The 15,789-nt window shown below is 44.6% G+C and overlaps 1 protein-coding gene across 5 annotated transcripts in view; it reads left to right on the top strand.

Moving 5' to 3' along the window:
• Positions 1 to 15,122, top strand: part of MDM1 (Mdm1 nuclear protein) — a 32,799-nt gene extending 17,677 nt beyond the window's left edge. For all 5 annotated transcript variants that reach the window (XM_023643967.2, XM_023643966.2, XM_070271892.1 and 2 more), the window contains 7 exons: positions 38 to 213; positions 1,201 to 1,497; positions 2,236 to 2,348; positions 2,443 to 2,552; positions 11,320 to 11,569; positions 12,966 to 13,025; positions 14,276 to 15,122. In XM_023643967.2, the coding sequence (XP_023499735.2) occupies positions 38 to 213; positions 1,201 to 1,497; positions 2,236 to 2,348; positions 2,443 to 2,552; positions 11,320 to 11,569; positions 12,966 to 13,025; positions 14,276 to 14,388 (1,119 nt within the window). In that variant the 3' untranslated portion in view covers positions 14,389 to 15,122. The remainder of the gene's footprint in view (positions 1 to 37; positions 214 to 1,200; positions 1,498 to 2,235; positions 2,349 to 2,442; positions 2,553 to 11,319; positions 11,570 to 12,965; positions 13,026 to 14,275) is intronic.
• Positions 15,123 to 15,789: the final 667 nt, after the last annotated feature.

The following is a 15,789-nucleotide window of genomic DNA, read 5'->3' as shown; positions in this document are numbered from 1 at the left end:
AGCATCTGCAATGACATGCGTCGACTCTCCCGCACAGGTTAAAGAGCTCCGAGAGAAGGCTGCATCTTACAGGAAACGAGTTCAGGGGACACATTTTTCTCGGGACCATCTGAATCAGATTCTCTCTGATAACAACTGCTTTTGGGATGTCTCCTCAACCACAAGCTCAGAAGGAACTGTTAGCAGCAACATCAGAGCACTGGATCTTGCGGGGTGAGATGTGCCTTGTGGCTGGTTGTAGCTTCTGTGGGTCATGGAGATACGCAGGAAAATGACATAATTACTCAGAATTTGTCTCCTGTCAAATGGAAATATGTAGCCACTCATTACATTTCATTATTTTTAGTTTATTCTCTGTGTGGAAAATAAAGTCTGGATTTTATAATATTCCTTAACAACTAAGAGTAGAAGAGGATGATTATACAGTAGATGTGAAAAACTTTAAAAGCTGAAGGGGAAAGGCAACAACAACAGTAAAAACTTAGAGACATAAGCCGTTAGTACATGTCCATTGTCATCTATTAATGGATTTTTGTGGTTAACAGGGAGTTTAGGCCCTGATTCTATGGGAAAATTCTCTGCTGTTTTGGATTTCAAAGTGAACATGATTTAACTGTTTGTAAGAGATACGGGCACATTGATTTGTAGCAAATAAAATAGTTTTTAGTTGATAAGGTATATTAATAGAGTCATACATACCAAATTGAATTATAAATTGGAATTATGTGACGTGATTTAAAAAGTTCATCACAAAATCTATTTTTTAACAGTGTCTTGTAAAGATTAATCTATCTAAAGCATAAAATTTGGATCAACTTACTTGATCCATAGGTACGCTTGAGTTTGTGTACAAACCCAAACTGAGTCACTGAACAAGCTCGACTGTATGGGCCTGAGTTTATGTGTGTAAATGCCAGTGTAGGGCATACACATGAGTGTTGTCAGGAGTGGTGTAGGCGTGTGTGTGTGACAGTAGGAGTAAGAGAGAAGTATATTTTATTTTGGAATATTTTAATAGAAACTCTAGGTTGTCACTTTATTATTACTGCAAAATGAACTCTTAATTGGATTTCTTTCTTCAATACCGTGGGAGACATGTAGTTGTGAACAGTGGAAGGGAATGATGGACTTATTAAAGTTAGTGTAAACTAGAGACCTCAAACTACTCAACTTTAAAATAAAACTTACTTTGTTCTGCAGAGATCCTACAAGCCATAAGACTTTGCAGAAATGTCCTTCTACAAAACTAGAAGAAAAAAGGTCTGTCTTGGAGGACCAACCCCAGAAAAGTACCACGGAGAAATTGGGCGTGTCAGATGCGCCCACGACACCTGTTAGAAGGCGCCTGGCCTGGGATGCAGAGGATGCCAATGAGGACACGCAGGAACAGCCGAGAGAGGAGGAGGAGCAGAGGGAGGGGGACAGGCAGGATTCTCCCGGAGAGCTTGAGAAGTTGGAAGTACGTGAAAAGTCTAAGGTGGACGAGGTGAAAGAAGGGTGAGAGTTTTAAATTAATCCCTGTGCAGACGCATTATTGTACACAGTTAATACGTATGTTGTTTTGTCGCTAATTAAGTATAGTGGTTTACGCTTCTGGTTTTGTGACTAATAAAGACCAGGTTTTACTTTAATGTCATGAAGTAGGCATTTCTATGTGGTTTATAATTGGATTCACTCAGGTGTTTGTCACCACTAACTGGTAGTTGAGCGCCATGAACACTGAGCTCCTCAGGAAGGGGTTAGGGTTATTTTCATTTATGTCCTAATTATGATTTGCTAGGTTTGTAAATGTGTCTGGAAGAATGACTTTATGATTTAAGGAAAATAGCTGATATTCTGTAATATGAGATGGTTATACCACAAAAGAAAAGGTAGTGTTTTGTAATATTAAGTGATTTCTGCAAATAGCTAAGTCCTGTTGATGTATACACACATCGCTTTGGGGAGTGGTTGTCTCCCCTCAATAATGGTGCTTGGGGTCCCTGGTCCTAATCCCTCTCATCCTGTGGCACTGAGGCCTGATGGGGGAGCCCGCCGTGTTGGGGCTGCCTGGTAGTGGTCGTCCCTCCTTTCCAGTGCTCAGTCACTCCTCCCTGCATGGGGATTTGTTAGTGTTTCAGAAACAAAATGACCTTATCTTATAAATTTTCTACTTTACTTTTGCATAATGATAGCAAAGTATTTTGACCATATTTCCTGAGGAAATGCTTCATAGCTGATGGTTTGAATTCGTAGGTCGGATTCTTCCTCTGTCTCCTTGGGAAGGGGCGGCAGGCTTCCTACTCCAAAGCTGAGAGAGCTTGGTGGGATCCAGAGGACTCATCACGACCTCACCACCCCGGCCGTCGGTAACCACACACGCTGTGCAGCTCCTGTTGAACCTGCGTCCTCCACACGCTGATGCGGGGTAACTGAGACTCGTCATCTTGTGCCTTTCTCCAGGGGGTGCTGTTTTAGTGTCTCCCTCCAAACTGAAGCCTCCAGGCCCGGAGCAGAGGAAAAGAACGCCGCCTCAGGATGGCGTGGGGACCGCGGAGAGGGATTCCAGGAAGGCAAGTGTTTGCACAGTGGGGAAAGACGTCTCTTCAGAAGATCATCTTAGCCACGTGTACTAAATGAATGATAGGTTCGGGTTGGAGGAAATTCTGTGTGTCATATGTGAAGATAATGCTATTAACCTCCTATAGGATGGTGAAGGCATTGAATTGTTCTTCCTGGTAGGGGTGTTGTGTTTCTGCTGATACACTTTCAAATCCCGTCAGCAGTGACTCGACAGGAAGAGAACAACACGATTTATGGAGCATCTGCTGTGTGGCACGTGTGTTCCAGGTGCTGTTTTGGCCCTGGAGTTACAGCAGGGAAAGAAACACTCGTTGAACCACGTTGTAGTGGAGGAGAGAGAGAATACATGGGGTAACTAGGTGAAATTATATGGTCTTTAGATAGTGGTAGTAATAAGGAGAAAACTAAAGCAGGGAAGTGATAGGAGGTGGCCAGGAGCTTCCCACTGAGAGGGTGGCTTGAGCAGAACTGAAGCAGGTGAGGGACTGACCCGTGTGTGTGTCTAGGCAAGCTTTCTAGGGAACAGAATGGCAAGTGCACAGTCCCTGAGGTGAGAAGTACCTGAGTGCCTGAGGACCAGCCAGGAGGTCAGTGTGGCTGGAGCAGAGAGCAAGAGGAGAAGAGTGGCATGGGCAATGGGTGACTAAATTGTGTGGGGCCTTATGGGGCAGAGCAAAGACTTTGAGTTTTATTCCGAATGAGATGGGAAGCCTTTGGAGGTCAGAGGAGTGATGGGAGTCAGTTACAACATCCAGGCAAGAGATGATGGCTCTTTGGACCCTGGTGGTAGAGTGGAGGTCAGTGAGGGAGTCCAATTCTGGGTATATATCAGAAGTGCAGCTGACAGGATTTGCTGATGGGTAAGCTATGAGTGAGAGAAAGAAGAAACAAGGTGACTCAAGATTTTTGGCCTGAGCAATGAGGATGGGGTTGCTGTTTAACTGAGATGGGAGACAGTGTGAGGAAAAGATTTGTCAGGGAAGATACAGAGGTCTGTTTCGACAGAAGCTTTTTAGATGTACAGGTAGACCTGTCAAGGAGGGGGGTCGATGTTAGATGTACAGGTAGACATGTTGAGGAGGGGGTTGACTGTTAGACGTACAGGTAGACATGTTGAGGAGGGGGTTGACTGTTGGAGGTACAGGAAGACGTGTTGAGGAGGGGGTTGACTGTGAGACGTACAGGTAGATGTGTTGAGGAAGGAGTCGACTGTTAGACGTACAGGAAGACGTGTTGAGGAAGGAGTCGACTGTTAGACGTACAGGAAGACGTGTTGAGGAGGGGGTTGACTGTTAGACGTACAGGAAGACGTGTTGAGGAGGGGGTTGACTGTTAGACGTGCAGGTAGACGTGTTGAGGAGGGGGTTGACTGTTAGACGTGCAGGTAGACGTGTTGAGGAGGGGGTTGACTGTTAGATGTACAGGAAGACCTGTTGAGGAGGGGGTTGACTGAAACGTACAGGTAGACATGTTGAGGAGGGGGTTGACTGTTGGACGTACAGGTAGACGTGTTGAGGAGGGGGTTGACTGTTGGACGTACAGGTAGACGTGTTGAGGAGGGGGTTGACTGTGAGACGTACAGGTAGATGTGTTGAGGAGGGGGTTGACTGTTGGACATACAGGTAGATGTGTTGAGGAGGGGGTTGACTGTTAGACTTGCAGGTAGACCTGTTGAGGAGGGGGTTGACTGTGAGACGTACAGGTAGACGTGTTGAGGAGGGGGTTGACTGTTGGACGTACAGGTAGATGTGTTGAGGAGGGGGTTGACTGTTGGACATACAGGTAGACGTGTTGAGGAGGGGGTTGACTGTTAGACTTGCAGGTAGACCTGTTGAGGAGGGGGTTGACTGTTGGACATACAGGTAGACGTGTTGAGGAGGGGGTTGACTGTTAGACTTGCAGGTAGACCTGTTGAGGAGGGGGTTGACTGTGAGACGTACAGGTAGACGTGTTGAGGAGGGGGTTGACTGTTGGACGTACAGGTAGATGTGTTGAGGAGGGGGTTGACTGTGAGACGTACAGGTAGATGTGTTGAGGAAGGAGTCGACTGTTAGACGTACAGGAAGACGTGTTGAGGAAGGAGTCGACTGTTAGACGTACAGGAAGACGTGTTGAGGAGGGGGTTGACTGTTAGACGTACAGGAAGACGTGTTGAGGAGGGGGTTGACTGTTAGACGTGCAGGTAGACGTGTTGAGGAGGGGGTTGACTGTTAGACGTGCAGGTAGACGTGTTGAGGAGGGGGTTGACTGTTAGACGTACAGGAAGACCTGTTGAGGAGGGGGTTGACTGAAACGTACAGGTAGACATGTTGAGGAGGGGGTTGACTGTTGGACGTACAGGTAGACGTGTTGAGGAGGGGGTTGACTGTTGGACGTACAGGTAGACGTGTTGAGGAGGGGGTTGACTGTGAGACGTACAGGTAGACGTGTTGAGGAGGGGGTTGACTGTTGGACGTACAGGTAGACGTGTTGAGGAGGGGGTTGACTGTTAGACTTGCAGGTAGACCTGTTGAGGAGGGGGTTGACTGTGAGACGTACAGGTAGACGTGTTGAGGAGGGGGTTGACTGTTGGACGTACAGGTAGATGTGTTGAGGAGGGGGTTGACTGTTGGACATACAGGTAGACGTGTTGAGGAGGGGGTTGACTGTTAGACTTGCAGGTAGACCTGTTGAGGAGGGGGTTGACTGTTGGACATACAGGTAGACGTGTTGAGGAGGGGGTTGACTGTTAGACTTGCAGGTAGACCTGTTGAGGAGGGGGTTGACTGTGAGACGTACAGGTAGACGTGTTGAGGAGGGGGTTGACTGTTGGACGTACAGGTAGATGTGTTGAGGAGGGGGTTGACTGTGAGACGTACAGGTAGATGTGTTGAGGAGGGGGTTGACTGTGAGACGTACAGGTAGACGTGTTGAGGAGGGGGTTGACTGTGAGACGTACAGGTAGACGTGTTGAGGAGGGGGTTGACTGTTAGACGTGCAGGTAGACGTGTTGAGGAGGGAGCCGACTGTTAGACTTGCAGGTAGACCTGTTGAGGGAGTTGACTGTGAGTTTGGAGTGTAGAGCAGAGGTTGGGCTGCAGGTACAGGTTTGAGGCTCTTTGTCATACAGGTGGCATAGGTGTGTAAGGTCTACTGACTGTGGAGATGATGGAGGGAGGGCATATAAACAGAGAAGAGTAGGTGTAGACAGATCTGAGTCCCATGTTTTGATCCTGGTAAGTTGAGGAGTAAGCAGCACAGAGACTGAGGAGGAGCAGCCAGTGCGGTGGCGGGAAGCAGGAGGCTGGAGTCCTGGGGTGTCGAGGAGGGGATGGTGGGTTGGAAGGTAGGAGAATTGCTGATCGGATTTAGCAACGTGGAGGTGATTGGTGATCAGACAGAGGGCGGCTCTGGGGTGGGGAGGGACAGAAGCCTGGGTGCAAGTGAGTCCAAGAGAATGGAGGGGAGAGGAGTTGGGAAGAGCTGCCACAGAGAGCTCTTGCAGGAGCTTTTTCCATAGAGGGGGAGCTGAGGAATGCAGCAGGAGTGGGAAGCCATGAGATCTGGATGGAGCTAAGAGCACATTTGTGTGTCAGTGGGAACAGTTTGAGAGAGAGTGAGGTGATGCGGGAGTGAGAGGAGATGGTTGGAAAGATGTTCTCGGGTAGAGAAGGGGCATAGGATCTGGTGGCGATGGGAACGGCTGGCCTTGGGCACTCGCACAGTCCTTCAGTGTCACAGAGGGAAGGCAGAGTGCGTGGGCTGCTGATGAAGTATGGGGAGATGTCGGGGGAGCTTTTGGAAAGTCTCTCCTGATTGCTCTTGTCAGCATATGGAGAAACGAGGCTGGGGAAGGAAATGTTGGAGGTTTGAGGAAAGAGAAGAAAGCGTGACATGGTCTTCTCAGAGGGTGGGAGAGTGAGGGGCGCGAGAGATGTGAGATACTGCAGGGCAACACGCAGGGGCCGTTGTAGGTCAGAGGTCACAAATTTGATGGCAGGCTGGGTTGTATGTTTCTCTCCAGGCACCTTGGGCTGCAGAGGTTCCAGACAGGTAGAGAGTTGGGTTTAACTGGGGTTCATCTTGTGTCGAGGGAGTGAGACAAAGTGAGAGAGGAGGTCACGGAGTCAAGGTATATGCAGGGAAGTGATTATAATGACTGACCATGGAAGTCACTTTTATTAGGGAGGGAAAATAGGACTTGAGAAGTAAGGTACAGTGCAGAGGTGACAGGACCAAGGGACGGAAGCTCTTGGCAGACTTAAGAGCTTGTTGGGATTGGGGTACCTGTGGAGGTTGGTTTTAAAGTTAGGCGGTGGTGGTCAGAAATCGAGATCATGGAGAGGTTGCAGTTACCAGTAATGACCAGGCTCACACATGATCGTGGGGTGAGTGGCTGAAGTTGGACCAGGCACATTCACACGTGATCGGGGGGTGAATGTCTGAAGTCGGACCAGGCACATTCACACATGTTCGTGGGGTGAGTGGCTGAAGTTGGACCAGGCACATTCACACGTGATCGGGGGGTGAGTGGCTGAAGTCGGACCAGGCACATTCACACGTGATCGTGGGGTGAGTGGCTGAAGTCGGACCAGGCACATTCACACATGATCGTGGGGTGAGTGGCTGAAGTCGGACCAGGCACATTCAGAGAAGAGGTCGCATTTCTCCCAGGGATCTTGCTGACAGCTGTCGTGCGTTCCAGAGGGCGGAGCAGAGGGCTTCCGGGTGTTGGGGAGAGGTGGGCGATGAGGTCAGAGCCCAGTGCCCCCACACCCCGGTCTTTGGAGCAGAGTCCAGCTCACCGCAGGTCCTCATTAAGGATGCGTTTAGTGAGTGTTATTGGAGCAACAGAGTGTCTCAACCATTTCCTGTTCCTTCTGTGTACAGAGGTTTATGACAGGACGTGTGACCGTAGGTGTATGGTCAGACGGTTGATCAGAGTCAGGTGTTAGGAATCTCTTGCCCTGTGGACGGTTCTGCCCACTCTCCTCGGGAGTCCAGGCTGCCACCTGGAAGTGGGGAGCTTCTAGGCAGCTAGGCCACAGGCGTGTGCCTGAAGTGGGTGGCCCTAATGCACATGTGCAGCCAGAGTTATTTGTATTATTTCATTTATTGTGGAATTAATTTCTTTAATAATTAAATAAAATTAATTACTTTAAAATAGAGTAAAGCTGCATTTAACATTTTAATGCCAATCTCCACCTCACTGTGCACAGAATACAGTTGTAACATTTTAATTACAAATTCCTCTAAAATAAGCACGTTTCTTGTTAACCCGGTGAGCACTCCCTGCATGTCAGTTGTCTGTCCCTGGCGCTGCCGGGCCTGCACCAGGCTGCAGGTGGTGGTTTCTGTTGTCTCCCCCTTGGTTGCTGGTAGGCAGGGGAATCAGTGACCTTGATACACACATTTTTTTCCCCTTTGTTTTCCTATAAAAACTAATATTATGGTAAAATGAAATCCATAAGTTATTCTGTTTCCAATAAATTATCCCCATTATTCAGTTGCCCTTGATTAATATCATTCTGTATCTCTTTTTGCCACAGGAATTAGGAAGAATATATTATCATAATATCCAGGAGTGTTTTCACTATTAACTTTTAACAACATACCTTGAATTGTGGGAGTGTTATGGGGCGGCAGCAATTTAGGTAACTTACATGGGGATGATCATAATAGGTAGTTCTGGGCCCTGAGCTGAGTACTTCACGTGTATTAACCTGTCTAGTCTTCATGGTGACTGGGGGCCATAGGTGGTGTTATTATTCTCGTTTAGATGAAGAAACTGAGGTCACACGGCTGTCAAAAGGGGAGAATAGAGTTTGGGTCCAGGCAGTCTATCCTCCAAGCCCACATTTTTAACCCCTAAACAACACTGTCTCTCAAAACTTGAGAGTAGAATTCTCACAGTATTGGTTTGATCATCAAGTACCATTGTCCCATTTTATAAGTGGTATTAAAAACCCAAGAGTGTGTGCACTTCATTCATTCATTCATTCAGCAGATGTTTCTTATCTAACACCTGCATGTGATCATGCTAGTGAGCAAAAATAGCCGTGGTCCATGGTCTTATGGAACCTACAGTCTGATGAGAAAGATACACATTAATCAGAGAATCACAACACAAAAGTAAAATTAAAACTAGTAAGAGTTGGAAAGAAGTATATAGTGCTTTTCTGGAAGGAACTGACCTTTTCCTGGAGGTCAGGAAGCTTCTTGGAAGGAGTCTTCGTTGAGTTAGATGTAGAGGAAGAGTTGAGCAAGAGAAAGGGTGGGGAGGGTGTGCCCGGAGCCAGTGCAGAGAGAGGACATGGGGTTGAGAGGCACGGACGGGTGGTGGGTGGCAGGGAGCAGGTGCACGGCGAGCCTGGGAAGGCAGCACTGTTGAGAGTTTCTGTCTTTATCTCAAGAGCGATGGGACCCCATTGGAGTATTTTAAAGACCTTTCTGGCCACTGTGGAAGCAAGGGTAGAGTAGACTAGATGCCCTTTCAAGGCCATTGTGGAGGTCTGAGCAGGAGCTGTTGATAGCTTGGACCAGGGAAGGTGGCCATACGTAGGAGTGGATGGAACCAAGGAATGGTGTGAGGGGAACCATGTCAGGCTTGGTGCTGGCTTGGACAGTGAGGGACGAGACACCATGAATGACTTTAGGTTTCTGGTTGCCCGAAAGGATGGATGACAGTGCCATTCACTGTGTAGGGGAACTTGGGACCAGAGCCGTCTTTGGAGGGGCGTATCAGGAGTGTCATTTTCATTCACTCCGTTCAGTATTTCCTGGCTCTTACTCTGTGCCAGGCACTGTTCTAGGACCTGGGGAGTCACTGGTGGTCAGGACAACATCCCCGCCCTCGTGGAGCTTATGTGTTCATTGGGATAAATAGACAAATTTGTAAACAGATAATTTCAGCTACTGGTAAGTGCTGTGAGTGAAATAAAACCGCACACAACTCCATGGGGGTGGTGAGACTGCTTCAGTTTCGGCCATCAGGACGTTCCCTCCCAGGAGGTGACATTGTAGCTGAGACCTGACTGATGAGGGAGGTGCCTGTGCAGAGACCTGGGGCAGAGATTGTTTCCAGGTGGAAAGAACAGCAAGGACGGGTGTCCACCGGCGAGCGTGTGGACTGACAAGGCTGGTGTGACTGGAGCCTGGGGAGGGCAGAGGGGAGGGAACGGGCTTGGAAGGGGAGCCTGGGAGGAGTGGCTGTTAGGCTGATGGCACTGGGACGCCCTTGGGGGAGTTGAAGCAACACAGTGAATGTGATCTGATGCTCAGTGGAGAAGGGGCTGCGCGGGGGAGCTGCACGCAGTGAGGCCTGCAGGAGCTTTAGGCTCAGCGCAGGTCAGGACATCAGTCAGATCGAACCTGGGAACCCCAGGAGGTACAGAGAGACCAGCCTGCTGAGTTCATTCAGGTCTTTCCAGCACTAGTAAAACCAACTTGACTGAGATCCCAAATTCCATATATACACGTAGAAAAAGAAAAAATCAGAGGAAGAATTTTCCTAAGTGACCTTGGAGTTAAAAAGGGAAGATTTGTGGTTTTTATCCCAGATCCTGATTTGAAAATGTGCGTTTGTGGGCTGAGACCCCAGGCTTCTCCATGTTGAAACAAGAAGCTCTGTCATGGCAGAAAATGATCCCTAAGGTCGGAAAGCAGTGTGTGGATGTGGCATTGATACGCTCAGAGTTGTTAACTAAAGGCGACAGTTTACAGGGATGATCCGGAAAGTTGGGAACTGCGTTTGGTTTTACTGGTTGCGTCTGCCCAAAAGTACAATCATACAGGGACTTGTGATGGTGCTACATTATCATTGTGGACCAAACTAAAAGAAAAGAATGATGTCACCCTACTGTTCAGGGACGTCTCTGTTGAGTTTTGAGTTACATAGGTATATAGTGTATTTGTTTATTATATAGTAAATAAGGGTTTGTAATCTGTTTTTTCTCACTTAGCAATGTGTTGTGAACACACTTCATATCATTAAATATCATTTATAATCTAATCTTAATAGTGATATGATATGCCATCTATAGTTACTTTTTTAAACTAGATGCCTATTGTTATTTTTAGTTTTTTAGGAAAATGCTGTAAAGAAATCCATCCTTTAGCTACATTTTTGTACATATTGTTCTCTCTTTTTGTGTAAATACTCCCCAAGTATTATTGTGTGGTCAAAACCACAAATTTTTAATGCGTTTGCTATGTTTTGCCAGCTCCCCTGAAAGGTGATGCTCGCAACAGCACTGTGTGAGTGCCGATTTTCTCCATCCTTGCCAGCTCTGGCAATCATAGTTCATTTTTTGAAAAATTAATCTTTGTAATTTTCTAAGTGGAAAATTAGTACCTCAGTGCTTTTATTTTGAAATTATTTGATTATTCGTGAAGTGGAATATGTTTACTGTTTGTAACTTGTGTGTATATGAATTGCTTCCACATTTTTTTGATTTTTAGTTAAGTTTATCTTTTTTAAAGAAGTATTTTGTAGCAATGATGATAATTCATTGTCAGTCGTATAAGGTGTATGTTTGGCCTAAGTTTGTCATTTTTCTTTTATTTTTTTAATGTTTATACGTATATTTTATATGGCTAAATGTGTTTGTCTATATTCATGTTAGGCGTATAAAATCTTCCCCACATGCAGGTTACATAAATTTTCCCTGTGTTTTCCCCTACTGCTCTTATGGTTATATTTTTTTGTGTTTAAATGTTAAAATACATGTTTGTTTATATATGTACACCTGTATATATGTATCTCCTTTTGTGGTTTAGAAAGAAGGTCACGCTGTAGCTCTCCTGACTTCTCCAGCTGCTGGTATAAAAACGATTGATCCTCTGCCTTTGAGGGAGGATTCTGAAACCAGTATCCCCAAATGTGCTGAGCCAGCCCTTCCAGTTCCGAAAATTCCCGACTATCCAGCCAGCCCCGCGGGGCAGTCTCCTCCGGCCCACGCGCCGTCCTACTGGCATCCCTCTCGTCGCATTCAGGGCTCTCTGAGAGACCCCGAGTTCCAGCATAATGGTAATTATTTTGGTTTTGGTTTTTGTCTTTTAAAATGAAAATGTTGTAGTGATAGGTGCAAAGGCTGTAAGTATGTGCTGCGTGTTAACAAAGTAGGTCGTTTCGTTTTTAGTTAACATAATAGATGTCCTTAAATCGGAAGAGCCTCGTCTCTGGAACACTCGGGTGTGCCGTACCCAGGTGCCCACCTGGGGGTGTGTCGCGTCTCTCGAGCTCCTTCCCTGACACTCGGAGGCATCCGCTGGGTGCCCAGCACCTCTGCCCCAGCTGTGGCCCAGGCCCTCTCCAGACCTTGCGCGTGTTACCTGGATGTAGTTTGAGGTCATAGTTATTTTCCTTTAGTTTATTAGGCATCGCCCTGCTCTTTTCTGACTTCCGCTGTTACTGTTGAGAAGTCTGCTGCTCTTTTTAATTTTTGATCTTCTGTATGTGGCTTTTTTTTTCCTGGCAGTATTTGGGATCTTCTCTTTGTACCTAATAGTATGAAATTTTACGGTAGGTTTCTTTTCATTTTGCTAGTGCTTGATCAACCTTTTCAATCTGGAAACTGGGTTCCTCACTTCTGGGAAATGTTCTTGAATTGTTTAGTCATTAATTTCTTCCCCTCCCTTTTCTGTTTCCTCTTTCTGGTACTCCTATTATTCAGATATTGGATGTGTTGAACACGATCTTATTTTCCTATCTTGCTCTCCTATTTTCCATCTCTGCCTTTTTATTTTAATTTGAAAGGGTTGCCGATTTTTGTTTTTCACCTCCTTTTGAGTTTAAAAAAAATGTTGCTATATTTTTAATTTCTCTGAATTTTTTTTTTTTGCTGAGGAGTATTTGTCCTGAGCTAACATCCATTGCCAATCTTCGTTTTTTTCTTTTTTTTTTATGTGAGCTGCTGCTACAGCATGGCCAGTAACAGATGAGTGGTGTAGGTCTGCGTCTGGGAACCGAACCCAGCCTGCCAAAGCGGGGTGCACTGAACTTAACCACTAGGCCGCTGGCCACAGTGGGGGATGGTCATGCTCACTGCCCTTCCAGCTGCTCCGCTTTCCAAAACTCTGTGGCTGTTTTTGTCTCTCTTTTTCTTTGTCCTGTGGGTTTATGTCAGTTTTGTAAACGTGTGTAGTCCACCCACCATCTTTAAGCAGAAGCCTGCTACCGTTCTCTGAAGTTAGAATAGATCAGTGTCATCATTGATAAGACTTCTAGGAGATCATCCCTTGTTTGTTTACATGTTTGCTAAATAAGCACATTATAATTTAATGAATGGCCCTTTGATGGGGATTTCTATTAAAGATTTAAAATCAGTGAACTTGTGACAACTCCTTTCACTAAGGTTTTACTGTAAATAAGATAGCCTCTCAGATAGCTTTGAAGGATAATTTCTTCTCCTTTTTTTTTTAAGTGGGAAAAGCAAGGATGAACAATTTCCAGTTACCTCAGCGCGGAGCCTTTAACGATGAAGGTATCTGCTCAGTCGGTATCATGAGATGAGTGTTGGGGTGCTGTCTGGCAGTTTGCGTGCTGTCGTGGGCCTGGTCTGGCTGGCTCTGTGTGCGTGGTTTACAGCAGATTCCATGGATGTTGTTTCATGGGATCCATGAGCCCCGGGATGGGTCAGATTATCCCGGTTTTACAGATGAGCGAACTGAGACCAAGGCCTCTTTTCTAGGGGGACAGCTGGTGCGAGACTGTGCCTCATGCCCCAGCGAGGTCGCTGTTCTTTCTGTTTTTCCACCCTGGCTCGCTGGGCTCAGGAATCTGGCCCAGCATTATAGCCATCATTCTTTTCAAATGCCTGTATATTCCTGTACATTTTCGATTCTCAGAAAATATGATTAGGGAAAATGGGCTTTTTTCTCCTTTGTAGTTTTCATTCTGACAAATTCGTTTGCTTCCAATAATGGCAGGAGAAATTTTGAATTCTTGATATGAACAATCGAAGTTACTATTTTAAGTCATCCTAAGAAGCATGAAATTATTGAACTTATAAATTGTGGACTTGAAAATAAATTTGAATTAATAGTTTATGTTTTATACATTCACACCCATTAAAGGTTTTCTCTCCTCTTAGCATTTTTTAGAATTTTTCCGAATTCAGTGAGTTAGAAATCAAGTTGTCATGTTTTGAAATGCAAGTATCTGGACACTTTGAATCCAGTTCTGTTTTCTTTTTAACTGAACAGTGTTACAAATAACCTTCTAATAGGTTTGCTTATGCAGAATGAGGAATTTCAGTAATGATGAAGGTAGCATCTTAAAGTCAAACATTATTTCTACATTTAGTGAGATTACTTTAGAAATGTGGTGTAAGTTCCACATTAAACTATGGCATTTTGTTTTTAAAAGTTTAAAAAAGCTTTTTGCTCAGAGCAGCTGTGCGTTTTAAAGTAGGACAAACAGTATGATGATGCGTATTTCCGAGTAATACTGAAATCATAGGCCGTTTGTTCAGGCAGTGACATCGTGGGATTTCAGGAAGGAAACAGAATGCTCATTTAACATTGAAGTGTTTGATTTCTAAGTATGGTCAACTTGTAAGATTACTGTAAGCTATCCTGAAAATGTCAGTATCTTACATTTTAATAGATTGCTTTTTTTCTGACAGTCAGTATTGACATTACAAAGCTTGAAGCTTTTACTTTTCTGTTGATGTTATAAAACATATTTTTATAGGAGAGACTGTTTTGCACTGAATGTAATTTTTCATTGCAGATGAGGACAGATTATCTGAGATTTCCGCTCGCTCTGCAGCTTCTAGTCTCCGGGCTTTTCAGACTCTGGCACGAGCTCAAAAAAGGAAGGAGAATTTCTGGGGCAAAACATAATTATACGTACACTTGATTGAGTTGCTTTTGTCTGGGGAACCACTGGCATAATTTTTGTTTATTGCTTTGCTATGTTAAGACTTTTCAAGTGTTCGGATTTTTCTCTAACATTTCCTACTTTCAAAGATTTGTTTGATTTTTTTCAATAGCCAATTCAGCTTCCTTGGAAAATTTTAACACAGGTTCATACAAATCTAACTTTTCAAGCATTCTCTTACATCTCTGCCGAAGGACAAAGGCGTAGACTGCATGGTTCTTCACACACGCTGACCACTGTGTCAGGGTCGGGATCGCTGGCAGGACTGTGGCTCTCCCATCCTGAGAATGCTCTGAAACAGGAACAGAGTGAAGTAAAAATGAGGACCCACGTGTGAGGTGTACGCTCCCCTAAGATTGGTTCTCCGTACCTTTATAATTGGAGACGTCATAAAATGAATTTCTCGTTCCTTTAAGCGTCACTGTGCTGTTTCTTTTGACTGTAGTACCTTCGTATGTGGCTGCAATGTTAAGATAATTGTATTTTATATGGAAAATACCAGCTGTATATATTTTTCTTATTTATGTAACAAAGTTTGCTGAGAGAATATGTATATTTTTGATCTTTGTGTGTATTCTATTTGTATAAGGACTTTGGCTTACATTTGAATAATGTCTAAATTTTGAAAAACTATTTGTATAATGGAGAATTAAAACTTTGTAGACATTTTGAAATAAAAAATTGATCAAGTGTTTCATTTCTGTTTGCTTCTCCAGAAAGTTATTACATGGAACAAATAATTATCTTTTAGAAACATTCCGCTCATAACAGGTTAATCAAATGTTATACTACTTTTGCAGCTGTCCAAATGCAATGCAACTGAGTCTACAGTATTTTTGCACAAATGCAAGACAAATACAGAATTTCCAAGACAGCTTCATTTTTTAAAATTTAACACAAACTTTTTAACTAGATGTCTTCACTCATAGGACATGTTCTCTTATCTTACTCTTTATCTTACAGATCATTAATTTTCTAAAAAATATGGATTTCATAAAATATGACATAAGATCCTTATAATAGTACATAGAAGATACTGAAAATAAAATACACAGAATATTTGTGATTTTTGGTTAGAAAACAAATGAACAGTCTGTTCTAAAATGCTTAATTTGGTCAAGAGTGCTTGTGCAAATCATTGATTCACAATAAATTTTCTTGTTAAAGATTTCAGGAGGTTTTCTTATATTCCACTGACCTTTTAAAACAGTTTGTTGGTTAAAAAAAAGTTACTGAGGCCCTAGAGAGGCAAATAAAAGCTAGAAATTAGTGTGTGATTGGATTTTAGAACACATCGTTCTGGCTTCTATACGAATGTGTCTCAGGTTTTAGGTGACGGGTGTGGTTCTCATGAGGCCGAGGTG

The sequence above is a fragment of the Equus caballus genome, chromosome 6 (genome assembly GCF_041296265.1).
Source record: "Equus caballus isolate H_3958 breed thoroughbred chromosome 6, TB-T2T, whole genome shotgun sequence".
Lineage (NCBI taxonomy): Eukaryota > Metazoa > Chordata > Mammalia > Perissodactyla > Equidae > Equus > Equus caballus.
Note: the sequence above shows the minus strand (reverse complement) of the source record. Positions and strands in the feature narration are given on the sequence as shown.